General features: G+C 49.5%; 1 protein-coding gene across 1 annotated transcript in view; it reads right to left on the bottom strand.

Annotated features, from left to right (window-relative positions):
- Nucleotides 1-21,060, bottom strand: part of SNX29 (sorting nexin 29) — a 517,029-nt gene that overhangs the window by 153,540 nt on the left and 342,429 nt on the right. The window contains exon 17 of the mRNA XM_045874993.3: nucleotides 1,045-1,100. Within this exon, the coding sequence (XP_045730949.2) occupies nucleotides 1,045-1,100 (56 nt within the window). The remainder of the gene's footprint in view (nucleotides 1-1,044; nucleotides 1,101-21,060) is intronic.

Here is a 21,060-nt window from a genome sequence, read left to right as displayed (position 1 = left end):
CCTACACTAGCCTGACAGCCACCCAAGCACCGAGCGGCCTCCTGAACCCTCTGCATTTTTCATCACCTCCCTGTCATTGCCACCACTGCCCTGTGAGGTTGGCAGCGTGACCTTCACCGTATGAATGAGGAACTCAGGCCCAGCAAGGTCTAGAGGCTTGCTCAAGGTCATAGCAGTGTGAATCCTGTAGCTGGGATGGCAGGGAGGGTCAGCCTGGCTGATAAATGCTCTTTCTGATGCCCCACCCTAGCCCTCCAGAGGCGGGCTTTGCCCAGATGACACTTGCTCTCAGGGAGGCTGGGCCACCTTCTGCTCCGGACAACTGAATGAGAGCAGAGGGAGGCTCTGCGGGGCCCTAAGCTGGGACCTGCTCCACTGTCTTTACCAACCCAAGGGGATTTACCTGTCCAAACCCCAAGGCAACCTGATCTGAAATAGTCTGAAGACCAACTAAGTGCTTCAGGAGTTTACTGTCAGAGGCACCAGACAGAATCACATCCAGTAACCAATCAGACCCATGCCCTGAACCACTATGGTTTCCGGTAACTTCAGGGTTTATAAACTCATATTCCTCCAGGAGACACTCAGCTAATGAAATGAGAGCAGCAGGCCAGAGTCAGGCACCAGGGGTGGGGGTGGGGGGGACACAGGGACAGACAGACGACTGTGATCAGCAGAAGAGCACAGGCCCTGTGTGAGGGACGCAGCCACGACTCAGCTCCCACTGTGGCCTGGTAGGGATTGGAGCCTTTTTTTTTTAAATTTTTAAAATGAAATTTACATTCTTACGTGATAGCTTCCAAATCCTAAATGTCGGCCAAAAAAAATTAATTGTTTTCCAATACCCAGGAACAGAAATTAAACACATTTGAAGGGCAGGCTCTGGCTGCAGGCGAACAACTTCTCACGGCCAAGATAACCAAATTGGCCCATGCAGATTTCAACAGTGATTTTAGTTTCCCCCTGTAGTCTTCTGGGGACACAAGCCCAACAACAGAGTCCTATTTCTAAAGGGCCCCTCGTGAGCAGATGCCGTGGACTTACATTTCAAAATCCGACAAACTCTGGTCTTCGGATGTTTGACTCAAATCTCCAGGCACCTGCCATCGGGAGAGGGGGAAGGGAGAGAGAAAAGCGCATCTTGGTTACCATGGTTTGCATAATCACCTAAGAATTCTGCCTCTCAAAGATCCCTGAACATTTCCTGTTCAGAATGAGGTGAAAAAGCAGTTACTGGGAAACAGTAAGAGATTTTGTGGAAGGATGGGTTAGAGACGGTGTTATGGTAATAAAAATATGCCACCATGAGGGATCTCAATTATCTTCACGGAGAACGGACTGTTAATCCTATTGAGATAATAGCAGGCCTGTAAAATCATGTAATTTTGGAGCTATAAAGGCCTAATTAGGATGTGAGATGCAAGATATCAAATGAGCAGTGGAAAAAATATCCACTGTCACCACGATGAACATCACACACACAGACACACCTAGTACGTAAACACAAAAGGCCAACGTCTGCCCCCACATGGCTCTATCCTTCCCGCCTCGTGATGCATGAGCAATTTAAGGCAGAACACAGCTGCTGGCGCTGACTCAGAAGTGCCCCGCGAGAACGTGATTGGGTAACAGAAACTGCATGCCCCGCAGGATGGCAGGTTCTACGTAAAGCAAGCTCGCAAAATGGTCAGCACTAGCAGCTGCCCCAGGAACAGTGACGTTACGTCCAGGGAAGGAGCTTCTGATCGAATGGAAGGATGCCAACGGAAACAGGGAAGACCAAGGGCAACAGGGGAGGGTGTGGGCTCGTGAGGGCAAGAGCATTTATCATGTTCATCAATTTCCCTAACAAGCCCCCCCAACACACACACACACACACACACACACACACACTTCACAGATGAGGAAACAGGTTCAGGGAGGCTGAGACCTTGCCCAAGGCCACACATGCAGGAACTGGATCTGAATTCAGGTCTGTCCAACTTCAAAGCAACTTCTGCTGCTATAAACCTGCAGCAAACACAAGGAAAACCAGCTACAAGGTGGAAGAAGCTACAACTTGAACCCTTTCCAGGGGGCTGGAGACACAGAAGGTAACTCCTTCTGCGGCAGGAGAAGGCCATGGTTCTGGAGGCTCGGCTCTGGGGGCACACCGGTCAGGATAAACCCCCGCTCCACGGGTTCCCGGCCCTGTGGCCATGAGCCAATCACTGGGCTGCTCTGTGCCACACTGTCCTCACGTGTAGAACAGGTAGGATAGTCCCACACCTCAGAGGGTCGTCCCGAACACAAAACCTGCTGCCTGCAGGGTATGCACAAGAGTGCTTGGCAGGTGGGAAGTTCCCAGGAACTGTGCACTGTACGAATAATGTGGCAATTATTGAGAGAAGCAGGGTGTTCTGCTATCCTTGACACCAACACAGAATCTGTCCCACCAGCCCAAGGGCTATCTCTCACCCCACACATGGCAGCCCGGAGGGAGAACCGGAGAACCACCCCACCTGAGCCCTTGACAGGAGTGTGGAGCTAAGCAGTTACAATGGGCTCCACAGCAGCTTTTGCTAGGAAGTTGCTATTGAGAGATTCCTTCAAACCCAATAGGGAGAAACCCGTCTACCGCCAACCTGAGAAAACCTTGGTTTCAAAAAACCAGGCACTCCCTGGGCTGGGTCTGAGTGTGGCCCTGCTGTGAGGGTGAGCATCATTTTCCTATGGATGGCTGGGAAGAGAGGCAGTATAATCTACTAGGGAAGCCATGAGGCTGTGTCCCACAGCCCCTACAAACGTCACATCCTCTGACCCAGAGAGCTCACTCCCAGGATTTATCTACATGAAATAATCAAAGACATGGGCCAGAATTTACATCAAAGATCATTCCTCTTTCCATTGCTTAGATGAGTTGAAAAAAAATTTTTCAAACAATTTAAGGTCCAACTATACAGAAATGATTTGGGAAATTGTATGAGATGACCTGATTTCTTTTTTTAAAAAGCAGTTACACATGCACACTCATGAGAGTACAAGCATAGTAATAATTCTGGAGAAATATATAGGAAAACTAACAGTGGCTATCACTGATAATGCAGTAGGAGTGGGAATGGGGAAAAAGAGGCTGAATTTTCATTTGCTGTATTTCCATTAAGATTAAAAAAATATATCTTTTGAATCAATTGCTTTAGAAAAATATTTTAAATGTGCTTTTGAAGAACAAAATAGCTTTCCATGTGCTGTAATGAAAAGATCTCCAGGACAGATCAAGTAAGAACCGAAGCAGGGTGCACCTGGGGAGCAAAAGTGGAGAGTTAAGACTATCAAGTTGTATTTGGTTTAGCATCAAGAAGCATCAGCAGTGAACTTGAAGACACCTAGAAAAGGGGCACCCTGTGGGCACCAGGAGGTGGGAGTGGGGGCCTGCACAGCTGGTGCACAGACTAGAAAGGAGGCTTTTTATTAGGCACTCCTTTACATCGTTGGAGCTTTGAAATAATGTACTGCCAATCAAACATTTAAATAAAAACTTACTATCCTGGGGCGCCTGGGTGGCTCAGTTGTTAAGTGTCTGCTTTCGGCTCAGGCCATGATCCCGGAGTCCTGGAATCGAGCCCCGCATCGAGCTCCCTGCTCAGCGGGAAGCCTGCTTCCCCTCTCCCACTCCCCCTGCTTGTGTTCCCTCTCTCGCTGTGTCTCTCTCTGTCAAATAAATAAATAAAATCTTTAAAAAAATAACCTTATTATCCCACCAAAAGAGTGCTTCTGATAAATTTTTCATGGCACAGAAAACAGCTCCTGGTATCTGTGGGAGCTGCAAATGCCCAGTCTGGGTAACAACATGACTTAGGACGTCCACGTATCAGGTCAGAACGAAGCAGGTCAGAAAGATGACCCTGGCAGAGCTCGGGGAGGGAGAAGACAGATGGATCTGCGTTATGTATTTGAACTTTCCTGTACAGTCTCCAATGAAGGTGCATTACCCATGTAACCATAAACAGACACGTATTACATATTAAGAGTCACTCATATTACTGTGTGAAGTAAATAAGATACTCTTTCCAATCCACCCGCCACAAAAATGCATTTGGCTAAAATGCAGAAAGCCAGGAAATAGAGACTTTGCCTTCCATCGTTCTTCTCTTACGCACATGGGATGGAAAAGGACAAGAGGAGGCTCGGAAGGGACGTCACCGTGCGGACACCACTCTCCCCTTGGCACTTCCGCACAGAGCCCTGTGGACACGGCCAGGACTCTAGCGCCTTCTCCAGCAGCTGTGGAGCGGCTCTTGGCCTCTCTTCCCTGAGCCTCCCCCTCCACACCTGGGTCTGGGGAAGGCTGTTCCGGCATGATGGGAGAAACAGGTAAGCAGACTGGAGGAGGGGCTCTCAGGCTATGAAGACACCTGCCACACCATTACGTGCGTCATGCCGCCGTCTTTAAATCAACCTCATTTCAGACTGGAAGTGCACAGAGCTTGGACCCAGGGAACCGGGTGAGGGAACAGGGAAGGTTCTGACTGGGTTGAGCCCACCGAGCTGAAGGGAAAAGGTGACCAGAGGACTCAAGTAAAAGAGAAGGTGAGGGCTTTAAGGACAGACATCACTCTACAATGCTAAGAATAAAAAAGCTTCTTCTAAAACAATTGATTCTCGAAAGGCATTTTCGAGATAAGTTGACCCTCAGGGGTGTTGATTTTTAGGGAGCATTTTGGACAATGGATCTATGTAGCTGGGAGGTGTTAAACCCTTCCGAATTAGGAGCTTTTCTTCTAATTATGTGGCCTTACTGGTATCAGCAAGCTGGGAGACATTTACATGTGTCCGTGAGTTCCGGAGACTCTGCTGGAAAAGGATCTGTCAACTTTCTGACCTCTGTGTAATGTATCCTGCAAATCAGGCCAAGCTCGACAGCACCTGCATGCTGATCACCGATGCCCAAACTTATGCAATTTTAACATTTTGTCTTTTCATGCTGTCTATCCAGACTGGTACCAGATATCATCTGGGGTTTACAGACCTCATCCAGAAAGCTCATTTTACTCCACAGCCTGGCAATGAAAAAAGTGTGGGGCAGGGAGTATTTTGCAAGAAAAATCAACTTTCTATTGCCACTGGCCACAAACATCCCTTGTAACACCCCATGAAGCTACAGGCAATCCTGGAGGACGGATCTCTGAGATACAGCCTGTTTGGTTCACCCTCAACAGGGCGCATAAAAAAGTGATCAGCAGCATGGATGCCCTCATTCCCTTCTCCCTGGCCCTGCAGACAAGGCAGGTCCCCATGTGGCCTGTGGTCTGGGGAACCACGCAGCAGCAGGCGGGGGTGGGAAAGGCAGAGCCCATTACTGGAGAAACACAGCAGCCCTGATTCCTGGATCCTCCTGGACAGACAGTCCAGGTGCTACAGACACATGGATTGGGAGAGAATCCGCTTCCGGGGTGCATCAGCAAAGAAGCTTCCCCCACCTCTCCTGACTCAGGATTTCCTGGTTTTTGAGGTGGGGGGTGCTGGGGAGCAGGGATAGGCCAGTTTCCTGGGTTTCGGAGGGGGGGTGCTGGGGAGCAGGGACGGGCCAGCTAACCACAGCCCCTCACATCCAGAATTTAGATACTGGTTCACCCTGGTGCTCTGACTGGGATTCTTCAAGCCTAGGATAAGGGCTCAGATAAAAGAGATTCTGCCAGAAAGAATAACACATGTGCTGCGTAATGTTTATTTAAATACAAAGGGAAGGAGGGAGGAAGAGAGGAGAGAACTAATCAGCCAACTGCCAGAGCCACAGGAAAAACTCTACCTCCTTCTACTTCCAGAATCAGGATCCAAGCAGAGGCAGCAAAGGGGGACACAGCATACTCCCCTTGCTTGCAGCTGCCCTTGCTTCCAGTCCTGGGGGGGCTGCAAACATACACACACCACCACCAAGCATCGTCAAAGGCTTCCTGCTTTATGAAGCGCTTTCCCATCACAACTCTTCCCACATCCTCCTCCTCCTCACAGCCCTGTGGGCACAGGCATCACCCCCATTTCCCAGGCAAGGACAAGAGGATTCGGTGTGGATAAACAGAAGAATCAGAGACGCCATGAGGCCAGCACCAACCGCCAGAAGAATGAGTGCGCCATCTTGGATGTCCAGCTCAGTGGAGCCCCAGATGACTGCAGCCCCAGCCGATGGATCAAAACCACTGAGCACCGTCAACCCACAGAATCATGAACTGTAAGAAAAGGGTTGTGTTTTGAAGTCATCAGGTTTTGGTGTGGTTTGACATACAGCAAGAGGTATCCCAAAAAGTAACTTTCTCAGGGTCATTCAGCTAGTAAGTGACAGAGGTGGGAGTCAAATGCAGGTGGGTCTGGCTCCAGAGTCTACACTTTTTATCACCAAGCTATGCTGCCTCCCACTATAAAGTCCCCAGTCTTTGCATTTTGCTTCTGTATAAGGGGAGGCCTGGAAGAAGTAACCCAGATCCACAATGAAGAGGCTCTGCTGGTACAGAGACCTCTGATGGAGTGAAGAAGGTCCGTAAAGACTCAACCGCTCAAGAGCAGACGTGCACAGGTATACACATGGGTCTAAAACCCCAAGCCTTTCTTACAGCCTGTCTTCTTTAATGCCACACTGGACCTAGAGGAACAAGGCATAGGCCTCACCCAGTCCAAGGTGGCTGGCTTTCACCCCAGGAAATCCCAGGTCCTTTCCCATCTTTTGGATACACATGTCAGCCCAAAGACTCCAAGCAGAACACATCAAGTCTCAATGGACTAGCAGAAAATCGGGCATTCTGACGGTTAGAGAAGCCTCCTACTGCCTGTTAGAGAAGTCACCCGGCTTCAACAAACCCTGGTTTCTTCCTCCCTTACTTGTCTCTGACAACCTGTCTCTGAGTGCCCTATTAGAAAGAATCCACAAAGACGAGGGGACCCCCGCCCAACATGTGTTCAACACCTACTATGTGCCAGTGTGTTCGCACCTTTAATGCTCAAATAACGTTTGAAGCAAGAATTATGTCAAGTCATGTTCCCCTACTCTCTTCCCCCAACCTGTTTGTACAGCTGGCCCTTTTCTTACCCTTTAAGACTCAGCTAAAATACGCATTCCTAGGAGTGCCCTGACCGCCAAAACTAAGTGGCCCTCCAGTGCCACATCTCCGGCTCATGCCACACGGCTGGCCCGGCGGCATTCCAGCTCGTCTGTGCACCGGTCCCTCCCTGGGAGCAGGAGGACACGTGCCCTTGACACTCGGCAGCCTGGCCCAGCACCTGGCCCAGCGCGGACACTGAATTAGTGTTTGTGACAGAAGAAATGGTTGATAATATAAGCTGTATTTCCACACTGAAATGTCCATCTATTTTGAAACTGCTTTGTAGCCAATTCGCAATCTTCACGCATGATAAGGATAACTTGGTCTGGAGATAAGAAAAATCAAGGAAGAGAATTGTATTCTCTCTCTTCTAATTACACGGCTTTCAGATTTACCGCTCAGAAGAAAAGGCAAAAGGCAGATATTATGGAGCAGCCAATCTTTGTCCCAATCACGAAATGACACCCATGATTTATGTTTTCCAGAGTCACTTACTCCCTCATCGAACTTTTCAAATAGCCTTCCCTTAAGCAATTAACCCTCACTTTGCACTGCCAAAAACAACCACTATTTCCCGGCCCCCCCTACAAGCCTAGTTTCTAATTTTTTTAAATAAGGAACAAAACGTGCAACGTGCCTTGGCCTACGCCCTGAGCATGAGGTCAGCCTGGGCTTTCTGGGCCCGCCGGAGGCAGCCAGCCCAGGTCTGGACCACTTTCAGGCTTCTGGGTTTATCTGTTCATTTGTTGTTTTGTTCTACGAACAATGAGAGGCATTCGTGCGGTTTAAAAAATCAGCTGAGGTCAAAGACTCTCCGTGGCGAGTAAAGCATTGGCAACGAAGAGCTTTCAGGAGTTTTTTAGGCTGTCATCTGGGAAGCCCTGGAAACTTGAACCAGTGCAGACTAGGACACTTCTGTGAATTAGGTTTTGATGGGTCAGTTTCTCTGAAAAGACTGTGAAGGTCTCAAGGACAGTATTTCCAGAGCCCACGATGGTATCAGGCAAACACTAGTTGCTCAGTGATGTTCCCATTGGATGGAGAAATGAACAGATAGAGAAATGGATACATGGAGCAAAGGAATTTCAGGGAAGGGGCACGAGGAAAGTATTCAGTCGACTAAGAATGAATATCACGTTTCTCTGCAAGTAATGAAGATGCATGGACAACAGACGTGCACCCAGCTCTACTGGGACATACACCCAATACCACTGACGGCAGTAAGAGCCGGGAAACCAGCAATGAAATGGCTCCATAAAATGGTACCATCAGAGCCCGACCGCACAAGGACTAGAACAGCATGGACGTCCTCTGCTAACAAGAAACGACCTCCAGCATATGATGTCAGGTGACAAGAGCAAGATCCAAAACAACAGGTCAAGTAAAGTACTAGTTTCACCAAGAAGCTGGAAGATAGACATGCATCTGCATTAACCATTTCCAGAAAGATACACAAGAAACAGCCAACCCGTGGACGCCTTTATGGGAAGGGCTCTGAAAAGCAAGGGTGTGAGGAAGATAAGAGTTGTTTTTTGTTTTTTTTTACTGTACAACTTTATACCTTATCAAGTTCTGCTACATTCAAGAGTAGTCACCCTTTCAAAATAAATGTATCAACCTTGAAATTTTAAACTAAGGGGAAAACTTACTATGTCTATGTTGAGGGGGAAAGCAGGATAGTGACTAACTCTGAGGTAGGTGGTGGGGACTGACTGGGAAAGGGTATCAAGGAACATTCTGGGGTGATGGCAAAGTTCTGGGTCTTATGCTACACAGTGCAGGCACTTGTCAGAACTCAGTGAGCATGCAATGAAAACGGGCTAATACCTGCAATTTGCTTTGAAATGCATTTTGAAAAAAGATGAATTGAGGGGATATAAAAGGGAAAGAGAGAAAGCAGTGGATGGAAGGATGCAAGATAAAGCAAGTACAGTAAGCTGTTAATGGCAGAATCTATGTGGTGGGTACACAGGTGTTCCTGGTAAAATTCTTTAACACAGCTGTTTTAAAATTTTCAAGTAGAATGTTGGAAAAAATAAGTTTTGATCAACCAAATGATCAAATGAATGACCAAATTACCTCTCTAGTCTCTGCACAGGAAATGACATTATGTCACTGTCTTATAAAGAGGCTATCGGGGCACCTGGGTGGCTCAGTCGTTAAGCGTCTGCCTTCGGCTCAGGTCATGATCCCGGGGTCCTGGGATCGAGCCCTGCGTCGGGCTCCCTGCTCAGCAGGAAGCCTGCTTCTCCCTCTCCCACTCCCCTTGCTTGTGTTCCCTCTCTCGCTGTGTCTCTGTCAAATAAATAAAATCTTTAAAAAAAAAAAAAAGAGGCTATCACAGTATGCAGCTTAAAAATGTAGACGAGAAAGTATTATAGAAGTGTGTCAGATGGTTAATAGAACTGCTTTGCGTTTCTGGATTCTGAGATATTAGCGGTATTTATCAGCTTTTTTTTTTTTTTTTAAAGATTTTATTTATCTGACAGAGAGAGACACAGCGAGAGAGGGAATACAAGCAGGGGGAGTGGGAGAGGGAGAAGCAGGCTTCCCGCTGAGCGAGGAGCCCGATGTGGGGCTCGATCCCAGGACCCTGGGATCATGACCTGAGCCGAAGGCAGACGCTTAACGACTGAGCCACCCAGGCGCCCCTATTTATCAGCTCTTGACAAATGAAAACATGTTGTGATTTCTTCATCAATAAATAATTTTTTAAGAAGGGCTGGGCTGGGACTTCGGTGAGCTGGGACTGAGTTCTGACTTCATAATGTCGCCTCGAACAAGCCACTACCCTTCTGAGCGCCTTCCTCCAGTACAATGGGGCAACAGAAGCTGCCCCGCAGGACAGCTGTGAGGGACCACTCAGGACCCCTCGGGACCACTCCGCCAGCGTCTGGTGGAGATCAAGAGCCTGCTACGCGGCAATCACTCCCATCAATCCTGGGTGGAGTTCAAGGGTGCTGCAAGGACAGAAGGCTGGGGCCCGGCAGCCTTCCCCCATGAGTGAAGGGCCAACTGCTCCATTCCACAGATGCAAACACCTGCCAGCCATCCAGACACTGAGTCCACAAACCCGAACTAAGTTCCTCTTAAGGGCCATTAGCGCCAGGGAGGCGGCAGCGAACAGGAGAGATGAAGCCTGGGGCTCACGTAGCATATAATCCAGCTGGGGAGACCCGTCTTCAGATAACCTACCAACACCGTTATGGTGTGCAAGTCCACAGAAAAGAAAAAGGAGAGCTAAGGCGTCTGAGAGAGGGACAGGGCAAAGTGGCGTGGAGGGAGGCTGGCTGGAGAGGAGGCTGAAGTACCTAGGGAAAACAGCAGGACTCTGGTCCGTGCTCAAACAGCGAGAAGCCCCCAAGGGGAAGTAAGCAAGGGAGAGCCTGGGCTAGCTGGCATTTTGCTTAGTCTCTCTGGCTGGAGAGTAGTGCCTGGGAGGCAGGCAAGGGGGGGAAGAGCCAGGACACACACACCCCCCATCTCGACGGTAAGCACGAGGAGATTTGCCAACCTCTCTCTGCTCACCGCCTTTCCACCGACAGAGGTAAGGCTCACCTGTAAGAAAGTACAAATCAGCGACTGTCTCCCGTTTCCCTAGGCTTAACTTACTAAGATGTAAAGCAGTTCTCAAGAATCCTCAGCCAATCTCGAGGGAAAGATGTAGGCCCGTCATCACGAGCTGGGAGCACCAACTAATACAAGCTTACTCCTGCTACAGATGAGGACCATGAGGCCTGAGGAGGAAGGAACAGCCCCGTGAGGGCTGCCCCTCCTGGCAGCCTCATACCTTACACAGGGTTCTTACCCGCTCCTGGAAGGTTCCCAGGATTTTAGTAGCTGTCCCTGGAGTTTTGTGGCCACAGGCCCCTCTCCCCCCGCCCGACACACACACTCCAGCAGGAACAGAATCTACTGTGATCCGATCCCCATTTTGAGTTTCCAAGGAAGAGCGCCTCTTAAACAAAGGGTTACACATGCTGGATTTGTTAAAAAAAGGAAAAAGTTTAGCAAACACTGAACAAATGGCCTCATTCATTCCATCTCACCCTTGACTCCCACTCAACAACCAGAGGAAAGGAGGCACAGAGCAACCAGAAGATGCCAAAGCAAATATGGGGTTTGGGCAAACATCCAGAGCCACTCTCGCTAGGACCGCGGTCTAAGTGGCATGCACGTGTAGGATTTCCCAAAGTGCCTGCCAACACAACCGAAACGGCCACTTAGAACCTAGCCAGGGGCCACCAAGCAGCATTTAATAGCAGTAAAAGGCACTGTGGATGTTTAAACGACAGGTCTAAGCAGTTCGTTACTGCCAGCAGGAGTAGATGGGGGTGCATGTGGGTTGACCTGCTGGAGACATCAGGCTGCAAAGCAAACAGAAGGTACCTGCCCTGTCTGTCACCTCCAGTACTGTCTCCTTGCCAACAGGACACCCCCCGCGAGCATGCAACGGTAGGGGTGTCGCTGGGGAACCCCTCCACGCTGGCACTTCCAGCCCTGAACCCAGCACCTCCCCCTACTACAGGATCAGCGGTCGGCCAACCATGGCCCACAGGCCAAATCCAGCTTGCTTTTGTGAATGAACTGTCACCGGAACACAGGGATGCTTGTACATAATTTATCACCTGTGGCTGCTTTCATATTCCATCAACAAAGCTGAGGATGCAAGACAGCGGCAGTATGGCCCACCTTCCTAAAACACGTACTACCTGCGCATTTACGGAGGAACTCGGCGAACTCCTGCTCCAACTGATGGTGGAGTAGCTACAGAAAAATTATTGGTCATTTCAGGGCAACATTCACTTCCTCTTGGTGGGGAGGAAGAAATGTTTGAGTTCCACGGCCTCGTGGGGTGATGTTCAGAGGCTGAAGAATAAAAGGAGGCCCCAGATCGTGATGGAGAAGGGGTGATAAGAAATGGCATTTGAAGAGCCAGGCCTTTATTTGTGTGTATCCATGAAATGCACAGCAACCCTTTAGTAGGAGCATGTGTCCCATATTCTGCGAGAGGCTAAGTGATGTGCCAGGCCTGGCTGGATCCCAAGCCGTGTTCTTTCTACTACACCTGCTGCCTCTCCACCAAGAAACGTGGGTCCCACAACAAGATTCCAGGCTCCTCTCTGAAGGAGGGAGCCCGTAAAACCGAGCTCCTCTGGAAGGCCACTTCTTGGAATGAGCAATGAAGACACTCCGGTCATTAGAGCACAGGTAGGCCTGGGCCATCAGCCAACACCATGCAGGGACTGGGTTTTTTTTTTACCATTACAAATGCAACAATTACCTTTGCAGATGAGCAGGCTCACTCATTCTCAAACTGAAGTGGCTCTGGAATGTTTCCTCCCAGGATTCTCCCCAGGGGTTTAATTTCTACTGCTTACCAGTAAAAAAGCCACATCCCCGATGCTGCTTTAGGTACCCGGGGTAGATGGGGAGGGGGTTTGCTTCTCAAGAAGCTCTATAGTGATTAGTCTTGGCCACGGAGGTTCAAGAAGCTCTATACTGATCGTCTTGGCCGCGGAGGTCCTCGGGGAAAGACACAGGGTCTGCTGTCTTAAGGTCAGGCAGACCTGGGTCTCAGCACTTAGTAACAGCGAATCCTTATGCCTCGGTTTTCCTCATCCACAAAATGGGGCCAGTGCTCGCAACCTCACCCTGTCTGCAAGCTGCCCAGCATACTGCCCACCCTGCTTAGTAAGTGCTCAGGGACCGCTGCTCGTCCCCCTCCCGCCTCCCGCTGCCTGCCCCCTCCCTGCACTGAGACAACAGGAAGGCAGGTGCAGGCAGCTCCCGAACTTTACAGTCGCCCCTTCAGCTCATATTTGATCAGGACCCATTTCCACTTGTGAGAATCCACCCTGTCTCCTCCTCTCTCCGGGACATCTCGACCTCTGCTCACCAGCCACTGCAAACACAACACGCTGGCCCCTGTGGGGAGGTCGGGATGCTCCAGCAGGCTCTCTCCCAGGTCCCCGCATCTTCTCGAGCCCCTCAGCCCTGCTGTGAGAAGCAGAGAACAGACATGGCCCGGCTTCCCCTGTTGGGGCCAGGGCACTGAGGACCGCATTCCTTCTCTATGCGTCAAAATGCAGACTCAGGCACTGCTCCCCTTTCTTTGACCCGTCCTCATTTCTGGAACGAAGCCTTTTTATTTTCGTTCTCATTCTTCATCTCTGTTATTTACAATGAGCTGACATCTGCCCCATGTTTGGGAATGATTTATCCCAGGCTACAAATGTACTGGTGCATTTTCTATTCCTTATAGTTTCAAGGTTTCCATCGGTTTTAAAGCAGACCCCACTTCCTGAACGGCAGGGGTTTTTTAAGATTTCTTTATCTGAGAGAGAGAGAGAAAGAGAGAGAGAGCAGGGAGAGGGGTAGAAGGGAAGAGAAAATCCCAAGCAGACTCCCGGCTGAGCACAGAGCCTGACGTGGGGCTCCATCTCATGTCCCTGAGATCATGACCCAAGCCAAAACCGAGAGTCAGACACTTAACCAACTGCGCCCCCCAGGGGCCCCCTGAATGGCATTTTACCAAGAACCCCAACATTAGCACCAGCACCACAGATGCTTGACCGGACGGCAATCTGGTGGCCGTGGGCTGAGGGGCTCAGTGCGGAGCAGAAGGAATGAACGGCGGGGACAGGAGAGCCAGCTGCCCCAGACGCATGGAGGAAGGATCCTCCCCCAGAGCCTCCAGAGGGAGCAAGGCCCCATCACTGCCAACACCTTGCTTGCAGGCTTCTGGCCTCCAGGACGGTCAGAGAAAAACGTGCGTTGTGTTGTTTTAAGTCACCAGATTTGTGGTCATCTGTTACACGTATTGACCTCTCGCTCCATGCCAGGCTCTGTGGGACGCATTTTACGTACAGATGGGGAAGCAGATTCCGAGAGGTGGCCTGACTTGTGTAAGGGCACAAGGTTGTAAGGGGCAGAGCTGGGAGTGGAACCAGGTAGCGTGGGGTCCCGAGTCCACAGCAGGATAGGACGCCGTCTCCAAAGAACGTGGCTTTGGGGTTAGAGAGGTCCAAGCTTGCACTGCGACCCTGCTATCCCACCCAAGCCCTGGCCTCTCCAGCCTCGCGTTTCTCTGTGACAAAGCAGACAGATACTACTTCCCTGCTAGGCTTACTACGGAGTAAGGGAAAGAAACTGAATACTGCTGTGTTGTATCCCAGCACCCAACACAGAGGCAGCGCTCCGAAGTATCTCCTGAAGGACTAAGTAAGGGAGGGTGACGGTGTCATTCCCTGGTAGGGACGGTCGTTTCAGAAGACTGGGGGTAGGGGCTGGCTGAAGACATGTTCTTCCACGAGGAACATGGTGACTATAGGGGCAAATCATTTCCTAAATTCACTCACCTAACCTGCCCCACTGTGCTGTCAGCTCTTGGAAATGCCAGATGGGTGGGAGGATTGGGGGCGGGGAGTAAATGAATCCCACTGAAGAGTTTAGGCACTTGATAAGCCTTAGATGCTCAGGCTGCAGGACTCCAAGATTATGGCACTGAAGAGCAGCAACTAAGAAAGAATTCCTGAAGCTGAGCTCTCTGTCCTCCAATACCCAAACAGCACATTCCAGAACCTGCCTCCTGGACAACTTGCAACGTGATGTTCAGCAGTGGACACTAGCAAGAACTCCAGAACAGCACCTTCCGGAAATCTCACTCATAAAAGTTAACTGCCCCCACCCCTGCCCCCAACACACACCAGTGCCTCCCAGGACCAGCTACACAATGGCCTCATTACCACCGGGCAGCGTCCACTCGCTGGTGTTGATGACTGAGGAAGCCAATCAGCAAAAGCCTCAATTAGAGCCCCAAACTGTCACCACAGAGATCGGACACAATTTTCAATTGTGATTTCAATGATTTTCAATCTGTCTCTTATCAATAGGCAGTAAATAATGAAGTTTGGCTAATGAACAGACACCAGGCACAGAGCCATTGAAAATCCACTTTATGATCACATCTCCCAACGTGGGATGTTTCCCCAACACCCTTTGACGGAATCCTCACAACCACCCTGAGAAGTAAGGTGCCACCTCTGGAGGTCACCAAGGCCACCCACAAATAACTCTGCTCTTTCCAGACGCCTAGCAAGGCTGCACTCCCCCTCCCACCTGCAGTGAGATGCGTCTGTGGGACTTACTTTCCCAAGGAAATGAGAGAGAAGTGATGCGTGTCCTATCTGGGTGGAGGCCTTAAGACAGAGCGAGTGTGTGTGGCCAGGCTCTCTTGTTCGTCCCCCACCGTCTGGGTCTGGGTGTGAAGATGGTGAGGAGATGGGGCAGATGCCCAGCCTACCCGCGAGGGACAGGTAAGGTGAATGAGACATAGTATTTTGTGTTTTCTGTACTGACATTTTGGAGCTGTTTGTCACTACAACATAACCCAGCATACTCTATAATTCTACACCCCATTTTACGGATGGGAAAACTGAGGCTGACAGAGATGACACACCTTGTCCAAAACCATGCTGTTACGAAAGCAGAGAGGCGTAGAGAACACAGGAAACGCTGGCCATTATACCTCAGGCTCTGAGGAGCTGTGACTGCCCTACAAGCCAGCTAGCTTGGGGCTCTCCATGCTAGCCTTGCCCACATGGCTCCTGGCTGGAAACTGCAGGCACCCGGAGAACAGAGGTGCTGGTCACCTCTGCATCTCAAAAACCTACAGTCCACCCTGAAGCAGTACAAAATCTCAGATACCTAGCTCCCCCAACCCCAAGACACGTGAAGTTACAGGCTCGGGAGAGTATTTCCAACGGGGTAGAATAAAGCAAGCAACAAGGATGGAGGGAAGAGCTGAAGACAGAAATAGGATTTAAGGCCCAGACCAGGGAGGCCCTACACATAAAGCCCCACCACAGAAGTTCCGTATGATACATTTCTACACAGTCAATTGCTTATTTCTATACCATCAAGTCAACAGAAGCAGTAATTTTTACTCAGATGCCTTGTGACCGCGAAGTAAAATAAACCCAGTTACAAGGTCCTCTTTGTCCACAAAATAACCCATGATTATTTAGAAGCAGCGTGATCATTTAGAAGTCCTTCTCCTGGCGTTAGGACCTGCGGGAGCTCTCCCCCATGGGTGCCCCTCAAGGGGACAGGGATGTGAAGGAGTGCGTGTGTTCGGCCACTTTCCTGTGCTAAGCAGCCTTCTCAAATACATCCTGGTGGTCCCCATCTCCTGGCCTTCCTGCCCTAGTGTGGTCCCTTTTCCCCAGTGTTAGTGGCCCCAGTGACCTGCTCTACTGAAGAGGTAGGGCCAAAGTGATGGGGTGCCACTCCCAAGGTTAGTCCGGGGTCCGATGTCACCAGTGCCCAGGTCAGCCCCTGACACCCAGAGAACATGAATATGCATCCGGTGAATCCATCAACGAGGTGTTATCCACACCGGATCGGGGGGTTGGGCCAGACAGAGACCACCATCCAGGAGAGAGGCGGTGTTCTACATGCGGTCCCAGGACGGAGGGGGCACATCTCCCCCAACCAGCCCTTGCTCTTCCAACAACTGTTCCTCCAATTAAGCTCTGGCTTGTTCTGACAGCCACCAAGGAAAGCACGAGTTCTCTCTGTGACTGATGGATAATTTCATACTCAAATTGGAAACCATTTAAATCAAGACTCCAGGAAAATCAGGGGCGGGAGACATATGATAGCTCCTTACACATGACAGCAAATAAAAAAAAGCGAACAGCAATGTTGATTGTCTTGCGACACACAAATCCGTGGTCCCTCGGTGGCGTCTGGAGCCGGCACAGAATGTTTAGCATCGGTCACATCCACCTAGTATTTTCCGGGCACCCATACTCAGGATGCTCCAGTGAGAAGTGGGAACGAACAGTCCTTCGTGCAGCAAGTGTTTCACCTGGCACTGGGGACACAGTCAAGTACAAAAGGATGAAGGAGGGAGACGGCAAATCAACACCTCTATGCCAACTAGTGGTCAGTGCTGGGAAGAAAAAGAAAGCATGGGGGTGCTATTTTATCAGGGTTATGATAAGGTGGTATCTGACCCCCTACTCTGGGTAATTTAGAAGCAGTATCTCATTTAATTCAAACCTCATACAACTCTCTCTGGTGGGCACCCCCAGTCCTGTTTCCAGATGAGCACGTGAGGACTGGAAAAGGAAGCTGCTTACCCACCCCGTCACTTCCTGCTCACAAGGGCCTGGGGACGTATCTATTGTACTGGTGCCTTAGCCCCTCATCCCTAAAATGGACACGAGAGTACCTACTCCATGGGCTTGCGCTACACATGAAATACTTGGGGAAGAATTTGGTATACAGTAAGTGCTCAATAAATGTAACTTGCTCTTGTAGGCTGGAGTATAAACGCCACTCCCATTTTTTTTTAAGGACTGCATTATCTGATGCCGAAGCAGAAAGACACTCCCACCAAACCAGTGAATAATATCCATAAAGGAACCATGCTGACTTACACCACCGTTCCCTCGGCCTAGCAGGCCCGTCCTCCTGACCAACCTTGACTCATCCTTCAAAACCCAACTCCAACAGTTCCTCTCTGAAGCCCTCCCTGCCAATCCCATCAGTCACTGAACCCACCACTGTGCTACCATTACAATCATTCTACAGAACTCTGTCTTTTGTTCGCTCATTCATTCAACAAACTCGTCTTGAGAGCCAACCATCTGTCACACATAACCGTACTCCATCACAATTATGTGTGAACATACCTCTGGGTCCCCTCCACTGCACAACAAACTTGGGTCCAGCGGCAGAAAAACTTAACTGGGTAGAGTTCAACAGAACAAATTCTTTAACAAAGGATGGCATGAGAAAAGCAGACAAAAGGGGCGGCCCAGTGGGGAAAGAAGGATTACAGGAATTCAGAGGCAGTCACAAATAAAAACAACTCAGTCCTGACAGGGCCACAAAGGGCTGGAGAACAAGCTGGACTTCGAGGGCTGGAAAAGACTTGCAAGAGAGGGAAGGAAGGAGATGCCAACTCATGCTCATGAATGGAGAAAGCCAAGCCTCAGCCAGCTGGTAAAAATAGGGAAGTATATGTATATACCTCTGTCTTTCTGTAAATGCGTAAGCGTATCTGGAAGGACAGATACCAAACCTCCTCATAGGAGAGATCTCTGGGAGAGGGACACTTGTATTTTGTACTCTCTTCAACTATGGCTTATGTCTATATTATTTAATTTCTTGCAAAAATATATTCTTGTTTACGTAATTTAGGGAAAAATGTGAAGCATGTCTTCTGAAAGACAAAAGGCAGAGAAGCAAGGCACGGCACATAGTCTGAAAAGCAAGAGCAAATGCAGGGGGCAGAACTCCGTGACCCAAGAGCCAACAGTAAGAGGCGAGGAAGAAGGTGAGAGTCAGGTGCTGCTTCAGCATCTGCCAGATTCCTTTCACAACAAAGCTAAAAGAAACATCAGCTCTGCATCAAGGTGCTGGGAGCACAGATGGCTGTGGGCCTTGCTGTAACGGGAGGGAGATGATTCTCAGTAGAGGTGCACATACTCATGCTGCCAAAGGCAGGGATACTCAAGGACAGCAAAGAGGTAAGAAAACCACTTTCCCAGAGAGAAAAAAAAATATAAAGGGACCTGGGTTTTTCCAACTTCATCAGAAACCTTGGCCAAGTCAGATCTCCCATGCCCAGCTGCCAACAGCAGGCACACCTCAAACCACAACCACCCCTTTTGGTGTGCACAAGTTCCTCAGTTTTTGAGTATCTGGTAGAAAACCATCTGAATCCTGGTCAATAAAATCATTTTCCTTGAAAGTAAGCAGCCACTCTGCAGTCCCCATGGGCCAAGGGGCTCAGGAACCCGGTGGGCAAGTCCCAAGATGGCGCCTGTCCTTCAAGAAGAGGTCATTTCCAAAAGAACAGATCAAGGGAGCCCACAGTTCCACTTTTTTCAAATTCATCAGGGATCCCTTTACCAAGATGTAACTGTTCCAATACAACCACATAATCTGTTGGGTCTCCCAGAAGAGAGAGAGCACAATATATCTAGGCAAAATCTACTCTGGATTCCACAAACCAGCTGGCCAGGGACTCAACTTCCATGAAACATAGAACAAAAACAGTATTCGTTTTTCTGGAAGAACATAAATCTACTTTAATAATATGGGGAAAGAGGGGCGCCTGGGTGGCTCAGTCGTTAAGCGTCTGCCTTTGGCTCAGGTCATGATCCCAGGGTCCTGGCATCGAGCCCTGCATCGGGCTCCCCGCTCCTCGGGAAGCCTGCTTCTCCCTCTCCCACTCCCCCTGCTTGTGTTCCCTCTCTCACTATGTCTCTGTCAAATAAATAAATAAAATCTTAAAAAAAAAAATATGGGGAAAGATTCCAGAGCAAACTATAAGGTCATTTTGATATCAAGATGCCCCTGAGTTAAAACCGCTCACTGCCCAACACAGCAGACCTAAGTTTATAAAGGGCCAGTAGAGGAGAAGTAGAGATGGTCCTTTATTTTTTTATTATTTATTTATTTTTTTTTTAAAAGATTTTATTTATTTATTTGACAGAGAGAGACACGGCGAGAGAGGGAACACAAGCAGGGGGAGTAGCAGAGGGAGAAGCAGGCTCCCCGCGGAGCGGGGAGCCCGACGCGGGGCTCGATCCCAGGACCCTGGGATCATGACCTGAGCCGAAGGCAGACGCTTAACAACTGAGCCACCCAGGCGCCAGGTCCTTTATTTTTTAAAAAAAAGATTATAAAAATTGGGAAGAAACCTAAAAAAAAAAAAAATGGAGAAAGTCACATGCTTTAAAAGTGCCATTTAAGAGAGGCTACTACTTTAGGGAAAGTAGAACTAATTAGAAGCACAGAGAAAAATTTATTAAATTAAGGAATACATACATACAATTTATTTAGTTACAGCGTTTGTACAAGTATTATCACGTGGTTATGTATCCTTAGAAATACTGTGTGTGTCAATTTAGCAGAAACAGATTAAGTTAGGAATCAATGGATAGGTCTTGGTCGGAAAGACTTCTAAGACATGGGAGTGACAGAACGGAACAGGTTGGGGCTGTCTACGTTTTGAGGTTGACAAAAAGCAGTCCAGACAGTGCTGCAGTCTGACCACATGGGACAGAGGTCCTAGCCCAGACCAACCTCTACCGGAATCCCACCAGACGCCTCCATCACAGGAACCCCTTTTCCATGCTAACGACATCATACTGAGAAACCTACGAGCCAATAAAACACACAATGGTCGGGAACAAAGCCACACCAAGGTCTTGAGGTTGCTACCCTTTTTGGGAGAAGTAGGAGTGTAGTGTGGGAGCAGCTTCCACAGAAGGCAGAGTGAGATTACAGCTACCTTATTACATAAATAAGAATGGGAGTCGCTGGCACCAACAGTGTGTGTGGGTCTTGAGCACAGGACTTTGGTTCATCCAAATATGAGCATCGGGGGCACGCGAAAACAAACATGGAAGAACAGGCTCATTTCAGGAAGGACTTGGTAGTAAATAAAAGAGGGGCAAAGGGCCTGTGAGCACCAGAGCATCCTGGCTACCGCTGCCTGCCTATTCAGCTGGTGGAGCCAGTGGGGCTGTGAGCAGCCGACTCAAAGGAGCCGTTCACAAAGCTGTGCTGGGGAAGCGAGAATAGGTAAAATGCGGGGGCGGGGGGTGGGGGTCAAAGGCTGGCTCGTGATCTTGGCTTCTCTTTCTTCAGAATCAGGGGCAGGAAAGGAGTCTAAGTTACCCTGTCTAGACCTCGATCTCCAACCAAATCACAAAGCAGTCAAACCAGAGAGACGCAAGTCACATCAAACCAGATTCTAGTCTTTGACCTCTGCAAGGGCACAGCCCGTATCTTCCACGTCCACCACACCCCTGCAATGCGCCCACACTCTGTATAAAGACAGCCACACAGAACACATGACTGACAGGCAGCCTAAGCCAGGGCAGCAAATCCCTCTCTGGATGCACAGCTGAAATCATCACAGAGCACGAGGTGTATAAATCCTGACTGTTCTGTACCTCAC

The sequence above is a fragment of the Mirounga angustirostris genome, unplaced genomic scaffold, assembly GCF_029215605.1.
Source record: "Mirounga angustirostris isolate CCGP_5_RB_7025 unplaced genomic scaffold, mMirAng1.0.hap1 SCAF_5, whole genome shotgun sequence".
Taxonomy (NCBI): Eukaryota; Metazoa; Chordata; class Mammalia; order Carnivora; family Phocidae; genus Mirounga; species Mirounga angustirostris.
Note: the sequence above shows the minus strand (reverse complement) of the source record. Positions and strands in the feature narration are given on the sequence as shown.